Below are 23,024 nucleotides of genomic sequence, written 5' to 3'. Positions count from 1 at the left end.
TTTTCAATCAAACCGTCCAACCCATACCAGCATGGAAAGCAGATGTTAAATGATGATGATGTGTGTGTGTGTGTGTAGTGCAAAAGTTATAAAAACATGATGACATGGTAAAGGAAAATAGTGTATCAACTTTATGCTTAGAGAAATTAGGAAGTGTCTAACATTCTGAGCCTACTCTTTGACAGAAGGAATAGAAGAGAGAGAGAGAGAGAAGAGAAGAAACTTGTGTCAGAGTGTCACTACAAGCTGAAATGATTGGAGGAGGAAGAGGTTGCTGAAGGTGTCAGTGGCTCTGGCAACCAAGGGAGACATCTATGAGAGCTGACTTGAGGTACGAGTGACAAGGGAGACAACTATGAACTTGGCACGTGTATGTGAGCACACATGTGTATGAGACTACTGTGTATAAGTATCTATGCATGTGTGTATGTATGTCCATGCTTTTGGTTTATGTGTGTGTGTATAAGGCTATGTGATGTAACTGTGTGTGCAAGCAAGTGGATGTATATAAAGCTCTTGTGTGCATGTATACTGTGTGTGTGTGTTCATGCGTGTTGGTGCGTACATGTGTATGTATATGTGTGTGTGTGTGTCTGTGCACGATAATTTAATGTCCATGGCTGGGTGTCCTTCCTGTAGCCAAGTGCCACATGTTTCCAAATGAGGGAATATTTCTCCATGGTCAGACATGTTTTTCATGGAAGACTGGAAATGACACAACATCACTTGTGTGATGGTGATGTTCATTTACAACCATCGTGTGCTGTCAACACCTGGCTACTCACCCTCACACACACACACACATATATATATATGTATGTATTACAAAATATAAAGTTATATCTTGAGTGACAACAACACTCAAGATATACAACGGACTGGAAATAGAAGTGCTCCAATGAGCTGTATACACTTTTTATAAAAAAGTATATATGTATGTATAAATGATGAGCTTCTTTCAGTTTCTATCAACGAAATCCACTCCCAAGGCTTTGGCCAACCACTGACCTATAACAGAAGACATTTGTCCAAAATGCTGTGAGTAGAATTGGACCTGAAACCACGTGATCAGGAAGTTAGCTTCTCAACCACACTTGGATCTAAAAAGGAACATTAACTATAAAAAATGGTATTACTAACCTTTCTGCACAATGACTGCTGCAACTCCTTCCATAAGATTCAGTCTGCCATTTGTAGCATTAACAATAACATCTGTGTCCAGAGTCGTGATGTCACCTTCCCTCAACACTATTTCACAGTTCTTATACACAAAATTAAGTATTTCTTCTGTTTCATTTCCTAAATCTGAATTTAATGATATTATACTCTCAGATTTCTTCTGCATTTCACACAAGAAATTCTTTCCTTCTTCACTTTCCAGAAATTCTTGAAATCTAAACATTTCAAAGTTTTCTTCTTGTGATCTGATATCCTTTCTTAAATTTTCTATAAATATTTCCATTTTCTTAAATTGCTCTTGTGTTCCTTCCAGGTGTAACTTTTTATCTTTGAAACACACATTCTTTATTTTATTTTTCTCACTAAAGTCATTGATTTCCTGTTCTTTGAACTCTTTAAGAAAGAGGAAATGTGCATGATTCATCGATATATAAGATTCATAAGTTAAAGATTGCTTAAAGTTATCAATTTTGCTTTTTATATCATTAACTACAGCATCAACAGCAACATTAGAATTTTTTCCAATAAAATGGAAATCTGGAAACCCTTCTTTTAGACTTTCAACAAATGTCAGCCACTTTCCATAATGTGGAGTATCCTTAATTTTTGTCTACAAAATCCAGTGTGTTGGCGACAAAAGTTTCTTTCATAATTTCTTCCAAAAGTGAAAGATGTGTTTTATCACTTGCATAAAGTAATACTGAATCACCATCACCCGTTTCCCATGAACCAATACATTTCTTGTTTCTCAGTTCTTCATCAAGATATTCTTTCACTGGTTTTTTATTTATGATCATTCCAGTATTTAAAGGCAAACACAATTCAGATTTTACAATTGACCGAAGAATTTTATACATATTATTTTGACAATTAGCTACTTCGGAATACTGGCCTTCAAAAATAACTTTGTTACCATGAATTCTGACTTGTAGATCTTTAGATTGTCTTTGTGCCTGCTCAAAAAATCTGTGACCAGATAGAATACGCCTTCCATGAATACTTAAATTAAACTCACATATCTTTCTAAGATTATCCAAAAGTCTCTTTTTCATTTTAATCACGCTACTTTTATCAAATTCCAAAATATGAGCTTTATGATATTGGATATCAAAATAAAAATACATCTCATCATCTTCACTTTTCAATGTTCTAACAACATCTTCAAAAATATTGGTTGTAACATCAATGATTTCAACAGTAATGGAATTTAATAAGTCTTCCAAACATTGTTCAATTTGCTTCAAATTTCCTTCAGAATAACTTAATTTCAGTTTATTAAACTTGGAATCTTTCCATATTACTTCAGCCCATTTCTTTAATTGGTCATTAACTATGATTTTATGTCTTTTTAAGAAAGTCAGATGGAACTTGGAAGGTAGTAAATAGTCATGGACTTGCTGTCTTGAAATGGTATTTTCTTCTGATGGTTCCCTCAATGGTTGAACATCTGACTTCACATTTTGCAGTATATGATCTCTGCTACAATCGTCCAGCACAACTAAATTATGAAAAAGTAAAAAGATAAAATCATTTCGTTGCTGAGGGATTAGGGGTGAGCTGGGGAGTTTAGTGGGTAAAGACAGAAAAGTATTTGAAGACAGAAAAATATAATCAACATTTAACAGACACTAAGTAAACACTATCTCTATTAATTATAATAAATACTAGAAACATCACTGAAATTCTGGTTTCAAATTTTGGCACAAGACCAGCAATTTCAGGAGAGTGGCTAAGTCAATTACATCAGCCCCAATGCTCAGCTGGTACTTATTTTATTGACCATAAACATCACTGGAATTTTGGTTTCAAATTTTGGCACAAGGCCAGCAATTTCAGGAGAGTGACTAAGTCAATTACATCAACCCCAGTGCTCAACTGGTACTTATTTTATTGACTATAAACATCACTGGAAGTTGGTTTCAAATTTTGGCACTCGGTCAGCAATTTCAGGAGAGTGGCTAAGTCAATTACATCAACCCCAGTGCTCAACTGGTACTTATTTTATTGACCATAAACATCACTGGAATTTAGGTTTCAAATTTTGGCACAAGGCCAGCAATTTCAGGAGAGTGGCTAAGTCAATTACATCAACCCCAGTGCTCAACTTGTACTTATTTTATTAAACATAAACATCATTGGAATTTTGGATTCAAATTTTTGCAGAAGGCTAGCAATTTCAGGAGAGTGGCTAAGTCAATTACATCAACCCCAGTCTCAACTGATACTTATTGTATTGTCATAAAAATCACTGGAAGTTGGTTTTAAATTTTGGCACTTGGTCAGCAAATGCAGGACAGTGGCTAAGACAATTACATGAACACCAGTGCTCAACTGGTACTTATTTTATTGACCATAAACATCACTGGAATTTTGGTTTCAAATTTTGGCACACGGCCAGCAATTTAGGAGTGTGACTAAGTCAATTACATCAACCCCAGTGTACAACTGCTAATTATTTTATTGAACATAAACATCACTGGAATTTTGTTTTCAAATTTTGGCACAAGGCTAGCAATTTCAGGAGATGGAAAATCAATTACATGAACCCCAGTGCTCAACTGGTACTTATTTTATTGAACATAAACATCACTGGAAATTTGTTTCAAATTTTGGCACAAGGCCAGCAATTTCAGGACAGTGGATCAATTAATTATATCAAACCCAGTGCTCAACTGGTACTTATTTTAATGACCATAAACATCACTGGAATTTTTGTTTCAATTTTTGGGCGAAGGCCAGCAATTTCAGGAGAGAGGCGAAGTCAATTACATCAACCCCATTGCTCAGCTGGTATTTATTTTATTGACCATAAACATCACTGGAATCTTGATTTCAAATATTAGGACAAGGCCAGCAATTTCAGGAGAGTGGCTAAATAGATTACATCGATCACATTGCAAATGCAAGAGGATGAAAGACATAGTCATCCCTGTCAGAATTTGAACATTGAGTGTGAAGATGGACGAAATACCGCTAGCCATTTCATCCGACATGCCCGCCCATCACCATTATCACTGAGATAATAAGAAACATCATCATCATTTAGCGTCTGTTGTCCATGGTGATATGGGTTGGACGGTTTGACCAGAACTGGTAGCTCGGGAGACTGCAACAAATGCCAGTCTGGTTTGGAGTGGTTTTTCTATGCCTGGATACTTTGCGGTCGTCGACCCATGCCATGCTGAGTTTGTATGTCTTCTCTTGCATTTCCTGATAATTAGATTAGCAATCAAGAGCTGATCCTTCGTATCCTGGCTCCTTTTACTGTACCCTTTTTGTTTAATGGGTAGCAACCTACTTTTTCCCAAGTATCTGTACAGTCCAGCAGCCAAATTACCTGACATTAGTTTCCATGTGAGCAGAAAGCATGTTATTGTTCTAAAGTTGGATGCAACATTTCCCTTTCCAGGATCCTTGGCACATAACAATGTCTTTCCCTTTGTCTTCCATTTGGGTACTGCACCTTCCTGCAAGCACTCATCTAGCTGTTGCACTCTCCTTTGATGGATCCCTCTCAGCTTCTTCATCCAATAATCTGGGACCCCATCCAGTCCTGGGCTCTTCCAATTTGGGAATTTTCTTAAGTGCTTTTTTATCATTTCTGTAGTTATTTTTATGTCTTTTTTACCTTCTATATTTCTTAACCTATCTTGGATTTCATGCAGCCACTCTGCTTCATTATTATCATCTGCAGATTGGTACCAGATCTCTCTCCAAAATGCCCTACTTTCCTCTGCTTCTGGTATCATTGTTATGTGTAATTGTCCATCCAGTTCCTGAAACAGTTACTTCTGATATGCTTCTAACAATCTGTTCTGCTTGAATTATTTTCTTCTATTGACATATCTTTCCTGTTTTGCTTTGATTGCTCCAACTCTTTGTTTCATTTCTTCCAATATCTCATCATACAATTTATCTCTTATTCCATCTGTCCTTTCCAGCATCATTCTTATACTTTCATTCTGCAATTCTCCTCTTCTCAATCTATCAACTTGTCCTAAATGTCTTTGTTCCTTACAAATTCCTCTACACCAGAACGGTTCTTTACGTTCTGTTTGTTCTTTCCTTTTCTATCCAATTCTATCTGCACCCCAAATAATCTTGTGAGTTTCAGTGATATTTCTCGTATGGAACAGCCCAAGAACTGAATCTATCTTTCTGGTTTCAACCTTGATCTTGCATTGGTCAATGTACCTCAGATTATGGGGGGGAAGGGTCTTGATCCTGGTCTTCTCAAATATATCCTCTCTACGTCTTGTTGGGCATCACCGTATTATTGGGATACAGCTCTTCCTATTACTTCTGCTTAATTTGTGGAGAATGCATTTACATTTACACTTTGCTCTACATCTTCACTGCCCTTATTTATTTCTCTGTTCTCACTGGGCACATTATCTGTTGGTGAAGGATTATTTCTCCTTTCTACTTTTCTTTTTATCTCTTCAATTTCCATGTCCGTTAACCACCTTTTTTCTCTAATTGCTCTTGCCTGGTCGGCTAACAATTGCTCACTTGTTTTAAAGATTCCTATCTCATTCCATTTGGCTCTCATTCATTGTCAGAATCCCCTTCTGTTGAGTTTGTTCCTGATCCAGCATTCAATTTGATTTTGTGTACAAGCAGCCTGTGGACTAAAATAGCATAGATTTTGTTTCAGTCATGCTAATCTGACCAGATATAGAAAGACAGGCAATTTTTGGTTCACCTTTTCTACAACCTCCCAGGTGAGTGGTGCCCTCTCCAAATGGAACTGGTCAGACACCCATGCAGCAACTGAATTTTACCACTGTCTTGGGCGGCAAGGAGACGATTTTATATCTAGCATGGGCTGCCTACGTGCAGGTCGCTGACTACATGCTTCCAACCTGTAAGGTCTGCTTGCTTCACCACCTTCCTTTCACTGTAGGACTTCCGAATAAAAATAAAATAAAAATATACTAAAAATGAATACATATATAAATATATACTAAGAATAAAGATACATACATACTGAAAATAAAATAAATAAATAAATATATGTATACATATATATATATACATAGATATTGGGGGAAAAAATCAGCACACATCGAACAGAGGTCAGCAATGCCTGTCTAGAGCTGTAGGTCTAATAAGGCTTGAATGATACCTCATAAATCCTCTCCACTTTATTGACATTATCCAGAGACAAGCTGGAGCAATATGTCTGATCCCAATATGCACCACAGGCTCAATGATGTGCGAATGCTATGATCTCTAGCACAAACCAAATAACCTCAAAATGTCCAATGCCGTTCCCTGCATATCTGGTTTTATATCAAAGTGACCTTCTTCTAGAGACATGCTTCAATAGAAGCTGAGGGGCACTCCCAGTGGTTTTTCAGCACACCAGACACCATCCCAGATATTCTGCATACACGGTCTATTGCATTAGGTTCATCCGACTTTTCAGCAGGTCTTGTTTGTAATCTTGCTGGGTTTCTAGCAACCCTCCTCACCAGGATATTCTGGTGGGTGTGCCAGTTTAGTCGCCGACATACCCAAACATGCAACATGTTTTACTGGATTCCATGTTACCAGTAGCACTTAAGAAAATCTCATAAGTGACCTGACATATATATATATAAAATCAAATCAATCAAACCAAATAAAAATAGATGAACATCAATGGAATTTGTATCCCTGTGGGTGGCACATAAGAAAACGATCCGAACGTGACCGTAGCCAGCACCGCATCGACTGGCCTCCGTGCTGTGGGCACGTAACAAACAACATCCGAGCGTGGCCGTTCGCCAGCCTCGTCTGGCACCTGTGTCGGTGGCACATAAGAAAACACCATCCGAGCGTGGCCGTCTGCCAGCCTCGTCTGGCACCTGTGTCGGTGGCACATAAAAACACCATCCGAGCGTGGCCGTCTGCCAGCCTCGTCTGGCACCTGTGTCGGTGGCACATAAAATCACCCACTACACTCTCGGAGTGGTTGGCGTTAGGAAGGGCATCCAGCTGTAGAAACACTGCCAGATCTGACTGGCCTGGTGCAGCCTTCGAGCTTGCCAGACCCCAGTTGAACCGTCCAACCCATGCTAGCATGGAAAGCGGACGTTAAACAATGATGATGATGATGATGATATGTATGTATGTATATATATATATATATATATATATATATATATATATATATATATATATATATATATACACGAATACATATGTACATATATCCATATATATATAAAAGGAACCATTCAAGTGTGATTGTTACCAACGTCGCCTTACTGGCACTTGAGCCTTGTACTAGTAGGGGGCCAAGAGTACCATCCGAGCATGATCGTTACCGACATCGCCTTGCTGGCACCTGTGTTGTTGGCATGTGTACAAAGATTAGAGCAAGGTCGGTGCCAGTACCGCCTGACTGGCCCCCATGCCGGTGGCACGTAAATAGCACCCACTACACTCTCGGAGTTGTTGGTGTTAGGAAGGGCATCCAGCTGTAGAAACTCTGCCAAATCAAGATTGGAGCCTGGTGCAGCCATCTGGTTTGCCAGCCCTCAGTCAAAATCGTCCAACCCATGCTATCATGGAAAGTGGACGTTAAACGATGATGATGATACACACACACACATACATATATATATATATGTATGTGTGTGTGTATCATCATCATCGTTTAACGTCCACTTTCCATGATAGCATGTCACCACAACTCATATTGGTTTGGAGCAAGTTGAGAGCATTCATTCACTGTAAGGGCAATGGCTTCATCAAATTATTATTATTATTATTGAGTGAGAGAGTAGTGCATGCCATCAAAGTGATACTGGGGTAAAATATATGAAGCCCAGAATACCCATCATGACTACCCATCTGATAAGGGTACACCAGGCACATGCATCACAACCATATATATATTTTGGAAGGTTTGGAGATGATGTACAGGTATTTTATATTAGAAGAAATGAGGTACTCAGAAAATCGGATGGTTTATATTTACAGATATTTATTTGTATATTACATTTTTTATATATATATCATATCAGTTAGATCATTAGCGCTTTCTCCCATTCTAGTGGGGTTTCCAAATCAAACTAAGTTCCTGTGTGAGGAGTTTTGACCATTTTATAGTGGTATTGAGTTTGTAGTGGTGGGGAGGAATATAAGACAGTACAAGAGGGTGATGGATGAGGAGAAAGTGAGAGAGAGAACATGTATGTATGTGTGTGTGTTTTTGTATCTGGGATGGGTGCTAAAGAAAAAGAAGGGAAGGGAGAGGGAAGAAGAAGAAAATAATTTTTTTGGTCTGCTGGACACAATATTGACTCCAAGGGGGTTCTAAGACCTTGGGAAAAAAGAATTTCAGTTTTGACCATTTCACAGTGTCACTGAGTATGTGGTGGTGGGGAGGTAGACCATAAATTATATTTCTTTTTATCATTGTGAGAGAGAGTGTGTGTGTTTAATTAGGTGTGACCAAGGAAGACCATTGCTGACCTTCAGGAACATTGTGCACTCTTGGACTAACTTATATTTTGCATTTGTGGCTCTGTTGGTGAGTGACGAGGCCTGCTCTTGACAAGCATTCACGACTGCAAACATTGCAGACCAAGCTTTCCCCATTAATATATATATGATGGGCTTCTTTCAGTTTCCATCTACCAAATTCACTCATGAGGCTTTGGTCAGTAGACACTCTTTAGTAGAAGACACTCTTTAAAGTATAGAGTTGAACTTCATGTAGCCACCTGTCGGCAACTTTTCTCCCCCACCCATTTTGTAGGGGGTATTACTCATTTTTCTGGGCTCTTTTCACAGCTGTACCCTGTTCGAAATTTGGATTAGTTTTCGTATGAAAAGAAAAAGAACAGAGTGGGGGCTTGATTGTAGTTTGTGGAGAAAACATTAAACATGCCTGAAAATAATTAACGTGGTCTTTCCCCCCAACTAAAAGACATGAAGAACTATGAAAGGAGGTGAATAAGTACTGGAGATGGGAGGAAAGAAGAGAGAAGTAACAGTGGATTGTTCTAGAACTGCCAGAATGAAAGACTTTCCCTCTTCTTCATTGTTAAGAGTAAAGAAGCAAGGAAAGATCGATCGTATTCCAGTCTAATTGTCATTTTAAATGACTGAGGCTTTCCTTTCTCTGTCTCTCTCACTTCATTCCTTTTCTCTACGGTTAAGAGGGTGAAGGTGCTTAGGTGTATTCGGCCCATGATCGTAAAGTCACGAGAATGATTCCCTGCGGTGCACTGTGTTTTTGAGCAAGGTACTCTACTTCACTTTGCTGCAGTGTACTCAGCTTTCAAAAGTGAGTCGTAGCTGTAATTCAAAGGGGTCAGCCCTGTAACATTCTGTGTGAGGCTGAATCTTCCTGAGAACTAACTTATGGTATGCATGTCTGTGGAGTATTCAGCCACTTGCATGTTAATTTTATGAGCAGACTGTTTCGTTGATCAGATAAACAGGAACCTCATCATCATAACTAATGGAGGGCCATTTTTTAAAAAGAGTGAAAGAAAAGGAAATGCTCCAAATCGTAAGTCAAAAATGTCGTGTGTTTAGCATTATCAATGAAAGCTAAGACGAAATTATTGCTATTCCGTCGTGTATTCACCCTCGACTCACACTCAGTTTGATAATAACAGCCTGTGATCTGGGGGCTTTGCCTCCTGATCTGTGAGGCCCACAAATGCCACTGTTATGATTGGATTAACATCCATATTGAACCTAAAGATTAAAATGATTTTCCTGCCCCTATATAAGATCTTTATTTGTTTTCTTCCAATCTCTTGAAGGTCTGTCTTGCTCCAGTTCACTCAGCTGGCCAAAATGAATTCTAGCTGTAATTCAAAGGGGCAAGCCTTGTCAATTTCTGTGTGAGGCTGAGATAATGATATGCATGTCCGTGGAGTACTCAGCCACTTGCGAGTTAATCTTATCCTCGTGTGGTAATGAAAAGCGATAGTGACATCCAATACTTGCTGCAGTTATTTGCTTTGATTTAACTACGTGTCTATGTATCAACTTTTCTTTGGATCTATGTATCTACTATTTCTATCACTTTCTCTCTCACTTCCTCTGTGTCCCTCCTCTCTTTTGATTTAACAATGTGTGTATGTAACATATCAACATTCAAAACAATACAAACACCAACACCAATCACTGCCTCTCACTCTCTCTCTCTTTCACTCTCACTCTCTCTCTCTCTCTCTTTCTCTTATTCTCTCTCTCTCTTTTTTCCTCTCTCTCGCTTTACCACTCACTTCTTTGCAATAAGTGTGACACACGCCACGCGTACATACATACAAAAACAAACAAAACTAAGCATATTAATGTTATTGATACTGATAATAATGTGATGCCGTACCAGACAGTTGCTCTCTTGGCATTTGATCTTAAATGATTGGGAAGTGTTATCATCCACATTGTTTTGTCTTGGTATGAAAAGATGGGCTACAGAAAATATTCTGCTCATACCACAGATTTGCTTGTCCTTAACCAGTTGAGCATGTCCCTTGATGGCTGCCAATATGTGCATCTCTCATGAACAGAAGTAGTGGAGGAGCATTATAACCATGTGTTGAGAAAAATTCTTTGGGGTTTGAATAATTCACCTCTGAAACATGGAAACATGGGTGTTTTATTCATCATCCTTATAAAAACCTTGTTCAGTGACCTTTTGAGTGGGATGAGCTACTCAACCTGAAGAAAATTCTAACTAGGCCTCACCTGCAAGATCATGCTCTGTTTATCTTGATATGAGATCACCATGTTGTGCACATATAGTTGTGATGCATGTGCCTGGTGTACCTTTGTATATTTTACATCAGTGTCACTTTGATGGCATGCACTGTTCTCTCAATAACAACAACAACAATTATAATAATATGCCTTGATGCAGTACCAGGCAGTGGCTCTCGGGCTTCTGATCTTAACTGATTGGAAGTGATATCATGTACCTTATTTTGTCTTGCTATAAAAGATGGGTTACAGCAAATATTCTGCTCAATACCACGGATTTGCTTGTCAGTTGTTTGACCGTAACCAGTTGACCATGTCCCTTAGTGGCTGACGATATGTGCATCTCTGATCATGAGCAGAAGTAGTGGGGGAGCATCATAACCATGTGTTGAGCGGGATTCTTTGGGGTTTGAATAATTCACCTCTGGAAGCATGGGTGTTTCGTTCAACATCCTTAAACAACCCTTATTTGGGGACCTTTTGAGCAGGATGGGTTACTCGACCAGAAGAAAATTCTAGCTGGGCTCCACATGCAAGGTTATGCGCTGTTTATCTTGACATGAGATCACCATGTCGCGCACATATGGTTGTGATGCATGTGCCTGGTGTACCCTTATCAGATGGGTAGTCATGATGGGTATTCTGGGCTTCATATATTTTACCCCAGTATCACTTTGATGGCATGCACTACTCTCTCACTTAATAATAATAATAATAATTTGATGAAGCCATTGCCCTTACAGTGAATGAATGCTCTCAACTTGCCCCAAACCAATATGAGTTGTGGTGACATGATGAGGTTGCAAATGTGCTGCATTGGAAAGTATAAGGAAAGTTGGGGTTAGAGAGAAGCAAAACATGGTACAAACAGAAACCACAGAGAATCACAGAGTCAGAGACCTGTAAAATCTTGTGGGATTTTTCAATGCAGAAAGGGCCAAGTGCTTGAGTACAACAAGCCAGGCCTGGTCGTTGTGGACAAGGTGAACCACATGTGCTCTATAACTGATGTTGCATACGCCTTTGACCCACAATTAGTTAGGTGAACAAGTAGACAATCCTCTTAAATGTGCTTGACTATGAAAGATGGAGATAATACTAATTATTATTGGGGCCCTGGGGACAGTATCAGAAGATATAAAGAGGAAATGAGGACAGAGCGCCAAGTAGAGCTATTACCAAAAGTCTGCCTTCTTGTCACAGCCATTATCATCAAGAAAATATTACATGGCTGAACAGAACAGATAGCATGGTACCGTAGGCTGCGGATAGCAAGCCTACAGGAGTTCCAACAAAACCTGAATTAAAAGAATGCTAATAACTGACTCTGATAGGTAGATTAGACAAAGAGAGGAGAAAAAAATTACTTACCATACGCCTCTTTAAAACTTACAATGTAAGTATCAGAGGTTAGTTGTTGAACTGAAGAAATATCTCCACCAGAACTTTTTTTTCTGTTTCCAAAATATCTTTGAAGACTGTCAGAGCTGACATTTGAAGAAACATTTTTCACTTGAACACTGTTTATTTCCTTAATTCTATCCACTGTCAGTTGATTTCCTTTTAAGGGTTTTTTTTTGCACATCCTCTGAACACACTCAAAATCTGCAATAAATACAATGAATGGAAATACATTTTGGTAAAAGAATCAAATTAAAGTCAATTTACTGATGTTTTAACACATTTTAGATTGAAATGATTTTGAGAATTCTTCAAATTTGGAGATTTTAGCATTAAAATGCAGTTCCAATTATTTAACAACTCCATATAGGCACAGGTGTGGCTTTGTGGTAAGATGGTTGCTTCCCAGCCATATGGTTTTGGGTTCAGTCCCACTGTGTAACACTTGGAAAAAATGTATTCTACTATAGCCTTGGGTTGACCAAAGCCTTATGAGTGGATTTGGTAGACGAAGACTGAAAGAAGCCATTTGTCCGTCTGTATGTTACTGTCTCCTTGCTTGTTGTAAACGAGTGTCCCTGTCATACAAGCAGTGTCCTTCATTTCCAATCTTCCTTAAAACATGTCTGGTCACTGGGAAACATTACCTTACTTGGAAATAGGTGAGGGTTGGCAACAAGAAGGGCATCCAACTGCAGAAAAAATCCAACTCATCATCAAATGCTGTCCAACCCATGCAAGCATGGAAAAGTGGACGTTAAAACAGTGATGATGATCATGGGTCTTTAGTTAATGTTTACTGATCCTTAAATGTAAAAGGTATTTCTATTTAGGGATAACTAAAGTGAAAAACATAAGAAACAAAATTTGATTGAGCAGATTTATGATGAAAGGCAATCCAACCACGACCATTCCAATATCTAGAATGGTAGCTTCTGTTTTGAAGAAGGCAGAGTGTAATGGGAGGGATACTTTCCTGCTATTTCTATCAGCCTGATCAACTGTGTAAAGGTCTTCAGATCATTAAAAGTGTGTATTTTAAGGTAGAGATGGGAATTTCAACATTTCTCGTCTGGGCTCATTCTTGTATTCTAGAATATTGTACTTTGGTTAAAGACATGACAATATCAGAGACAAGTTAGTGATGAAGCTACTTAGACAAAAAAAACAAAAACAAACTATTTCACTAAAAATACATATAACTACCCAACCATTTCTAAAGATAGATCATCATTGGATATTTAAGTTCTGTTGTCCATGCTGGCATGGGTTGGACGGTTTGACTGGGCTGGCATGCTGGAAGGCTGCATCAGACTCCAGTCTTATTTGGTATGGTTTTCTTTGGCTGAATGCCTTTCCTAACGCCAACCACTCTGAGAGTGTAATGGGTCCCTTTACATGCCATGATGGATCTTCCAAAACATGACATAATACCAAAAATCTTGGTCATTGCCTCTGTGAGGCCCAACACTCGAAAAGAACTCAGCCACTTTGCCTCCGTGAGGCCCAACATTCAAAAGATGCTCTTTATGTGCCACCAGCTGTGGTGCACTTGGCTTGACGGATCCTCTCAAGCACAGCACATCTCCAAATGTCTCTTGATTTCAAATTGTGACACAAGGCCAGCAATTTGGAGGGAAGGGTTAGTTGATTGCATTGACCCCAGTATTCAGCTGGTACTTATTTCTTGAACCCTGAGAAAGGCAAAGTTATTCTCAGCAGAATTTGAACACAAAGCATGAAGACAGATGAAATGCAGCTAAGCATTTTGTCCAGCATGCTAACATTTCGACCAGCTGGCCACCTTCTTCGATTTCGATATTTATCGACAGTTATCAAAGCAAGAAGCAGTGTGTTAAATATACTTGCTGCTCTCATTTTCTACCATGGAATATCTTCTTGTAAACTAAAGAGAAGATTCCATCACCATGTAGAAGACAACTTCATGATGCAATGGTTCATTTGTAGATGTTCTCCCCTCTCATCCCATCGTCACAACAACAATCACTATAGTTCTTAATGACTTATATTAGCACCAGGTATACTCAACACAAACACAGCTGTCTCCTCTCTTCTCATAAACCTTACAATGTATCTCCTCACCACCACCACCACCACCACCACCCCATACTGACCCCTCTTTTAATGACCACTGTATCCAAACATCAATGATTGGCAATTCTCCAAAACTTTTCCTGCAGACCATTGACTAATACAACCAGATCAATCTCATCAATGAAGGAGTTTGACCCTCAAAAGGTCAAGGCTGTTGACCCTTTTACCTCACAATATATCGATCAATTGCCCTCTCTTCTTCTTCACTGAGCCATTTAAAAAAAACAACAAATTTTGATGTTTTACCTGTTTGTCATTCTTCTACATCATCACAACAAAATGTCTATTTTAACAATATCATCATCATCATCATTGTTATCATCGTCGTCATCATCGCCATCATCATCATCATCATCATCATCACCAACACCTACCACCACCACCACCACCACCATCAGCAGCAGCAGCAGCAGCAAGCCAAAACTAGCAAAGGGAGCTTCGAAAGCAAATGGCAAATAAAGTAACTAAACTCTTGTCTCTCTAAATAAACTCCAGGATCTATTCTACTGTCTTTTCTATCACTGCTATGAGGGCCCCTGTTTCGTCTCTCTGGTTGATTTTATACCATTGCCATTCAGGCTCTTTGATCCACTCATTGTTCCATCTCATGTCACCCTTCTTGTATCCAACTCCATCCCCTCAATTATACCAGATTCTTTCTCCTTTGAACACTGGTCCTCTGCAATCCTTGCCTCATCTCTCTGTTCATCAGTTCAAAACAATACTTTAACAGCATCAACAGGGTGTAAGGCAATGGACAATGCACACACAGCAGCATAGAAACACAGGTAGAAAGAAGGTGTGCAGAGAATTGAGATGAGTCAGGGTAAGGATGAAGAATATAAAGACTCCAGAAGATGTTAAGAAATGCAAAGAAATGAGAATGCAGAATGTTTAACCCCTGAACATTTAAACAGGCCATATCTACTAGCAGGGTGCAAAGAGCATCATACGAGCGTGATCATTGACAGAGCGGCTAACCGGCATCCGTGCCAGTGGCACATAAAAGGCACCATTCGAGTGTGATCGTTACCAGCATCACCTTACTGGCACTTGCGCCCGTGCTAGTAGGGTGCCAAGAGCACCATCCGAGTGTGATCGTTGCCAGAGCAGCCAACTGGCTTCTGTGCCAGTGGCACGTAAAAGGGCACCATTCGAGCGTGATCGTTACCAACATCACCTTACTGGCACCTGTGCTGGTGGCATGTATAAAAAAATTTGTGCGAGGTTGCCAGTACCGCCTAACTGGCCCCCATGCCGGTGGCACGTAAAAGCACCCACTACACTATCGGAGTGGCTGGCATTAGGAAGGGCATCCAACTGTAGAAACTCTGCCAGATCAAGATTGGAGCCTGGTGCAGCCATCTGGTTTGCCAGCCTTCAGTCAAAATCGTCCAACCCATACCAGCATGGAAAGCGGACTTTAAACAATGATGATGATGATGATGATGATATCTGGCCTCTTACACCAACCATACAATATCATTCTAAAAATTAACAATTACCTCGTCAAAATTTCAAAGCTATGAGATAATGCATGATTAATACGAAATGATGTGAATAAATAAGCAGAAAGCTTGACAGATTAATCTGAATGCTAAATAGTTAAGGAATGCTCTGAATTATAAAGATGAAAGTGCTAGAAGAAAGAAGAAATGTTTCAGAGTCTGTAGTGAGAAAAGGTAAATAAAATGGAGAGGTGAAACAACAGACAAAAGAAAAAATCACATCAACCGAATATATAATCCTGTGTGGAAAGTCCTTTGTAGAATTTTATTGATTTGAAAATTTTAGTTTGATGTGTTCAATATTATGAGAGTATCATTACTCAACATATTCGTTTTATATTGAAACTATAATTAAAAGTAAAAGACAGGCAGACCTGTGCATGTGTTTATCATTGGCACAATGACCCTCCCAAGACTAACAAAATATATTTTGTTTTAGAATTAAACTATATATTTGTATTATTATTCAGTAATATGCATTTACAAGGTAAAGACTCAGTTTTCTTTCCATTTTGTTTTAGATAGAAATTACATTTGTAACAAGTTCCCTCTATCAATCAAACAAAGATGGTAAAATATTCCATTTACTTTCCCTCTTTCCAATGTTTAGAAACTGAAGGAACGGTCAAATACTGGAATCAGTTTCACTGATAAAACATCATCTCTAATATTTCTGATTTCCTGCCTGATAACCATCATTCCTGACAAATTTCTTCCTTTCCTGATAAATGTGAGAAACCAAAAAGCAAAATCTGGGAAGAAATAAAAGATATAAATAGGTGCAGACAGGGCTGTGTGCTAAGAAGTTTGCTTCCCAACCACATGGTTCTGGGTTCAGTCCCACTGTGTGGCACTTTGGGTGAGAATCTTCTACTGTAGCCTCAGTTCAACCAAGGCATTGTGAGTGAATTTGGTAGATGGAAACTGAAAGAAGCCCAGTATGTATGTGTGTGTGTGTGTGTTTGTGTCGTTGTGTCTATTTGTTACCCGCTACTGCTTGATGACTGGTGTCAATGTGTTTATGTTCCTGTAACTTAACAGATCAGCAAAATGGAATGATAAAAGTTTCTAGGTTTTAAAAATTAAGAACCACTAGGGTCGATTCATTTAACTAAAAAAGATCTTCAAGGTGGTGCCCCAGCATGGCCTGAGTCATTAGACTAAAACAATTAAAACACAAAAGATATACCAATCCTATTAACAAAACAAAATTCAAGAAATCTTTTTCAAAACAAATTAAACTTGAAGAAACTTACCAATTTCATTTTGGCAATACACAAGAAAAGTTCCAGCTTTTCTTCCAGGGGAAACATATACAATATCCAATTTTCCTGTCTTTTCCAAAAAATCAATTAACATTTTTTCCGACATGTCTTTGGGGCCATTTGACACAATCACTGCATCTTCTTGCCAGACTAGATTTTTATACCAGTCCACATGAAGTTTATGTTTGCTTACATTATGGACCTTCCTTTGGACAACATTTTCTGCATCTGAAAATCAAAATAGCAGAAGAAATTGAGAATATAATGTCATTATTAATGAGTGGAGGGCATGGTTGTGTTGGTGTAGAACCAGGTCAGACACTTTCTGGTCATAAACATGTCCAAGTGTCCTTCCTTGTTTATGATGTTAGGTGGTACATGAAGAAGATTTAACTGCCTTTTCTAGCAGATCAAGTCATCACTTAGAGGCCCCTTTGTTCGATAGCTGAAAGGATTATGAGGTTCCCTGTACAATTAACTGGCTCTAGTTCAACAGCACATTGAGCAAGTATCTTCTACCACAGCCTCAAGATGACCAGAGCCTTGTGACTGATATTTGGAAGAGAGAAACTGTGGCCATCATAGGATGTGTGTGTGTGTGATCAGATAAACATATACACACTTATGTGTATACGCACATACAGTACTTAGAGGAAACAGTAGTCATTCACAAAGACAATTGCCAATAAAAAGCTTTATCCTGAGCAGACCAATATGTAAGCCTATTTTCCAAATAAAGAGTAGAATATTTGAATATCAGAATATGTCAAAACATTTAATGAAGTGCACTGCAAAATTTCAATTAAAATTAGTCCCTTAATGAAAAGAGAGACTCATTATCTTCGTGACAGACCCATGCCAAGAAACGAGAGGAACATAACCTTGAAATTTAAATTTTTATAAATAAAAAAAAATATTTATATATATATATATATATATATTGGCCTGCTCACTTAGCCAGCGGGGTGGCGTCATTTGAAGGCTAAAACAATGCAAAGCGCATTGTGACCACCGATTTGTAGCAGCATCTGATAGCCTGGTCGGTCACGTGATCAGGTGATATATATATATATATATATATATATAAATATATATATATATGCCATTTGATATTCCTTCAGGTTAAGGTGAAGGAATGAATTTAGCAGCAGAGAGACAACTCCAAGCACGTTTCAGTTTTGAGACCTCTTCGTTATAAAAGCCTACCCATGACTGCCAGATTGTTGATGACTAAAGAATTTTAATGAGCGGATACAGAATGGTGTGACAACTTGGAATAGAACACTGCTCTACAGTTTCTCTATTGTACCTCCTTGATCACACTTTAGCCTTTCAATACCTAGCATAACCCCTACATAACCCTTTCGGTTCCTCACTCCATTTAGTAGAAGGAGTGTTTTTCCTTTTTTTTTTTTCCTGTCTTGGACATTACTTGGCAACCTCACTAGTAATGATGGCAGGAAAATTGTCCCCAGTCCACTCTGTAAAGTGGTTGGCATTAGGAAGGGCACTGAGCAATAGAAACCATGCCAAAGCTGACCCCAGAGGTCAATGCTGCTCACCAGATCCTGTCAAACTATTCAATGCAAGCAAATATGGAAAATGAATGTTAAATGACGATGATGATGATTTTTAACATTGCTTTATATTAATCTAATGTGTTCACAGTAATTATGTGCAAATTGTCCAACCTATGCAAGCATGGACAACAGATATTAAATGATGACAATGATGATGTCTGTAAATGATTTCATGAAATAAAGAATATTTCTTCTAACCTTTTTCCGATTCAAAAGTGATAATAACTTCCTCAGAATCTTGGATCCGTTCTGGCTTTCCTTTAATAGGTCCTCCACTTGATCTACTCTTGTTCTCAAAATAAGACTGAATGGCTTCCAAACGGAAATCAGTTGGGATTCCTGACACCAATATCGTTCTGCCCTCATCTTCTCCTTCCATACTCGTGGCAGATATTCCTGCAAAATAAAACCAAGATTTAATGCTAGATAAATACAAGTTATTCACCATCCATGTAACAATATAATGCTATCCACATCATAAACATCCACTTTACATGCCTGATGTAAACCTGAAATACATATAGCCTTCAAACAGTCCAGATATGCTACAAATAACAGCCAAAGTTTTTCAAAAGTTCTCCCATTTTTAAAATAGACGAATACATTTGCTAAAATCGTCTTGTCTTGAGAATATCTGCAAAGAAGTTATGGCATTCCTGATTGAACAATGCTAATTTCACTCACAGAAACCAGAGTTCTAACATATGTCCATGAAATCTGAAAGTCACACCTCTGAACGAATCCAGCTTTAAAATCTTTAAAAAGATGTTTTGCAATAAAACAGCCACACAAATGCCATTTAGTATGACAAACTTCATCTAAATACACATTTTCCAAACAATTCTTTCTTCTATAGGCACAAGGCTTGAAACTTTGGGGGAGAGTTAATCAATTAGATAAACCCTAGTGTATAACTGGTACTTACTTTATTGACCCTGAGGAGATGAAAGGTGAAATTGACCTCAGTGGAATTAGAACCCAGAACATAAAGATGGATGAAATGTCACTGAGCATTTTGTCCACATTTTCCAAACAATGACAATGACCACAACAACAATAACAACCAAAAGTACCAATCTGATTAGCCTGATTAATGCCACAACATCATATAGAATACATTCAACAAAAGAACACCCCAACCATTCACCCACCAAACTCAACCAGATGAACCTAATTTATAAATACAGCTTTGTGTTGGGCCCTCAATTCCTTGATAGGGTTGTATGGGGCACTATGGTCAGAAATGGCATGTCTTGGGTATTTTTAAACCCGGAGGGACCAGGAGATGTGGTGATTTGCTGTACTTGAAAAATCATGTGAAGCTAAGTAAAAAGCTTGTCCTTTCAGGGGTGGGTGCAACATAAAAACACTCCCACGCTGGGGTTGTGTCAACACACCCTTGCCAGTGGCATGTAAAATGCACCCAGCACATTCTGTTAAGTGGTTGGCATTAGGAAGGACATCTAGCTGTAGATACCATGCCACAACAGACAACTGGAGCCTGGCCAGCTCCATTTCAAACAATCCAACCTATGCCATCATGGAAAGAGGACATTAAACAATGAGGAGGATGATGTCAAGGCCATCCTTCTGCAAGAATGACCAAAACTGGTTTCTTCTAAAAAGAGGGAGAGAGAAACAGAAAGAAAAAGTGAGAGGCTGAGAAGAATTGACCCCAATACTTTGTTTATTGACTCCAAAGTGATCAAAGACAAAATTGATTTCAGCATCGCAAAGAGTCAGAAGGATTGCCACAAATCAACCTATCTGGTGCTCTACAGACTCTGTGACTTGACCACCTCATAAACATTACAGAAATCACCTAAAAACAAGTTTATGTTGCACATTGTGCTGCAGCTCATACAGTAGTAGTAGAGGAAGCATTTCTTGTTCGGCGTGCTGAACATTGCTCATTGCTCTGGACGGCTCGTTGTGCTAACCATTCACAACGCCGCTCCTCACTTTCCCTTCTTCGCACTGAAGCCATCCTAAGTGCATTGAGAGAGTTCCTCCTGGCGGCGTCTTCAGCAGATTCATTTGCATGCATGCGTTTACTTTTCTTTGCAGCATTTGTTTGCCCACCTATATTGGAACTTTTGCGTCGAGGTATGGTGGAAAATTATCAGTTTATACAACAGAAAAAGTCCTAAGGAAAAAGCGGTGAATGTATAGCACCCAAAAAATTGTAACCTGTAGTTTGTAAAAATGTTTTTCAAGCAGATCGAATTGATTTTGGGTAAGAGTTTTGAAGTGGCTAGTTTAAATTGGAATAATTATATGGAAAAAAGCACTCATATGAAAACAGAGGCAAATCGTAGCTTGCAAATGAAGATTGCTGGTAGTACTGTGCAAGCAGTCGATAAGAGTTTGCCACAGCTGACAAAGTATTGATTTTTTCCAGTTGGGCATGTCACGTTTTTTCACTGGCTCAAGCCAAATCCTAGGCGAATTGAGAGTAGTCTATTTATGCTGGGAGTGCAGAATTTTGAGGAAAAAATTATATGAAAAAGCGTCCCAAGTCAAAGAGAGGACACATGTCAAATTTGGTGAAATTCGGTTGAAAATTGTAGGAGTAGAAGTGGTTCACACAACATACACACAGAAACAGACAGCCAACTTGCCTTTTAATATATAAGATTAAACACATACCATTGCATAGATGTGGTGGGTTCAAATCCTAGGTGAATTGAGAGTAGTCTATTTATGTTGGGGGTGTGGAATTTCAAGGAAAAAATCATAAGAAAAAGTGTCCTAAGTCAAAGAGAGTACACATGTCAAATCTAGTGAAATTCAGTTGAAAATTGTAGGAGTAGAAGTGGTTCACACAACAGACAGACAGACAACTTGCCTTTTAATATATAAGATAGAAGAAAATGAAGTAGATTATTATGTGTCCAACCCTTGGTTTTGAACCACATTATACGACAATGGTGATTGGTCAATTGTTTCGTTGGGGTTGTGGTACTCCTGTCACAATGCCAGTCACCATGACTCCAGCTAAAATGTGGAAAGCAAGGAAACCAAACCTGTTGCTGCTTTTTTTCACTTTGTGTTTTAACAGACTAATGTGCAACTTTTGGGTTACAACTGGCCAATCAACAAGGCTCAGCAAATTCTCAACAAGCTATTCTTTGGTGCCTTACCAATGCATTACATAAAGAACCCTCAAAGTTGAATTTAATCAGAAAGGAATAAGTTGCCTTAGCAACAGGATGGTTTACCAATCTATATATATCTATAATATAAATTGGACATGGGCGATCGTTGTATTCTTTCTTGTCTTGAGGTTCACAACCAAACGGCTGAATGAATTTGTGTGAAAAATGGCACACATGTGGAGATGGGTGCATAGAGTGGAATGCAGTTTGTATTTTTTTCCTAGCCCCCCCCCCCTCTACATACTGAGAAAATCGATTAAAACTTTTTCTAATGGAATTCCCCTCTTTCTTCCGCCATTAAAACAACCAGTTGCTTAGAAGCTGTTTTTTGACGGGATGAAGTCAAACTCACCCCAAGCTACTTTTTTTCCAGAAAAGAAAGGTGGGAGGGATGGTAGAGACCTTGAAGTTTCCCACAAAGGGAGTTTTGTTTCGCGAGCCCTTTTTTTTCTTTTCCAAATTATTTTGCATGCTTTCAATGAATGTGACATTGAAATCATGCATAAATGGCTCCTTTTTCCAGAAAAGATTTGGCTGTTATTTCTAGCATGCCCTACTACCACATAACAATTATTTCCATTGACACCGAAATATTTACCAGCGTTTTCCCTTCCATTTATTTTTTCCACTTTATGGAAGTCAATATTTTCTATGTTGACATCCTCCTCAGTTATTTGTGCTTTTCACCCAGTTCTCTACTTTCTAGAAGAAAAGCCCTTACATTATCTCAAAGCTATGAGAATTCACAACGGGTTTTGGCCATTTTAAACACTAAAGGGTTAAAAGTGCCAAAACTATAAAATCAGCCTTTTTGAGGGCTTTAGAACCCAAAAACTATATAGTTTTTTGTTTTTTTGGTTTTTTTTTGCTTAAGAGTTAAAAATCCTGATTTTATAGTTTTAAATTTCAAAGGGCCTAAAAAAAGGCTGATTTCATAGTTTTGGCCCTTTTTAAGGTTTTTAAAGGGTTTTAGAGCCAGAAAAGGTAAAAAATAAAACTCAAATGAAACATAATATTAGTATTAAACTAAAAGAAGTTTACTGATAAGGTGATCATAAAAAAACTTTCTTTAAAAATTGGAAAACATGATATATGCATGAT

The 23,024-nt window shown here is 38.5% G+C and overlaps 1 protein-coding gene across 1 annotated transcript; it reads right to left on the bottom strand.

Annotated features, from left to right (window-relative positions):
* Positions 1-1,477: 1,477 nt before the first annotated feature.
* On the bottom strand, positions 1,478-21,428 carry LOC115218134. The gene is made up of 5 exons (XM_029787934.2): positions 21,415-21,428; positions 18,964-19,161; positions 17,177-17,413; positions 12,268-12,501; positions 1,478-2,677 (listed from the first exon to the last, which is right to left on the bottom strand). Exons 2-5 carry the CDS (start codon positions 19,142-19,144, stop codon positions 1,779-1,781), a joined length of 1,551 nt encoding a protein of 516 aa, XP_029643794.1. The 5' UTR covers positions 19,145-19,161; positions 21,415-21,428; the 3' UTR covers positions 1,478-1,778.
* Between the last annotated feature and the right edge of the window lie 1,596 nt (positions 21,429-23,024).

This window comes from Octopus sinensis, linkage group LG1 (genome assembly GCF_006345805.1).
Source record: "Octopus sinensis linkage group LG1, ASM634580v1, whole genome shotgun sequence".
NCBI classification, from domain to species: Eukaryota; Metazoa; Mollusca; class Cephalopoda; order Octopoda; family Octopodidae; genus Octopus; species Octopus sinensis.
Note: the sequence above shows the minus strand (reverse complement) of the source record. Positions and strands in the feature narration are given on the sequence as shown.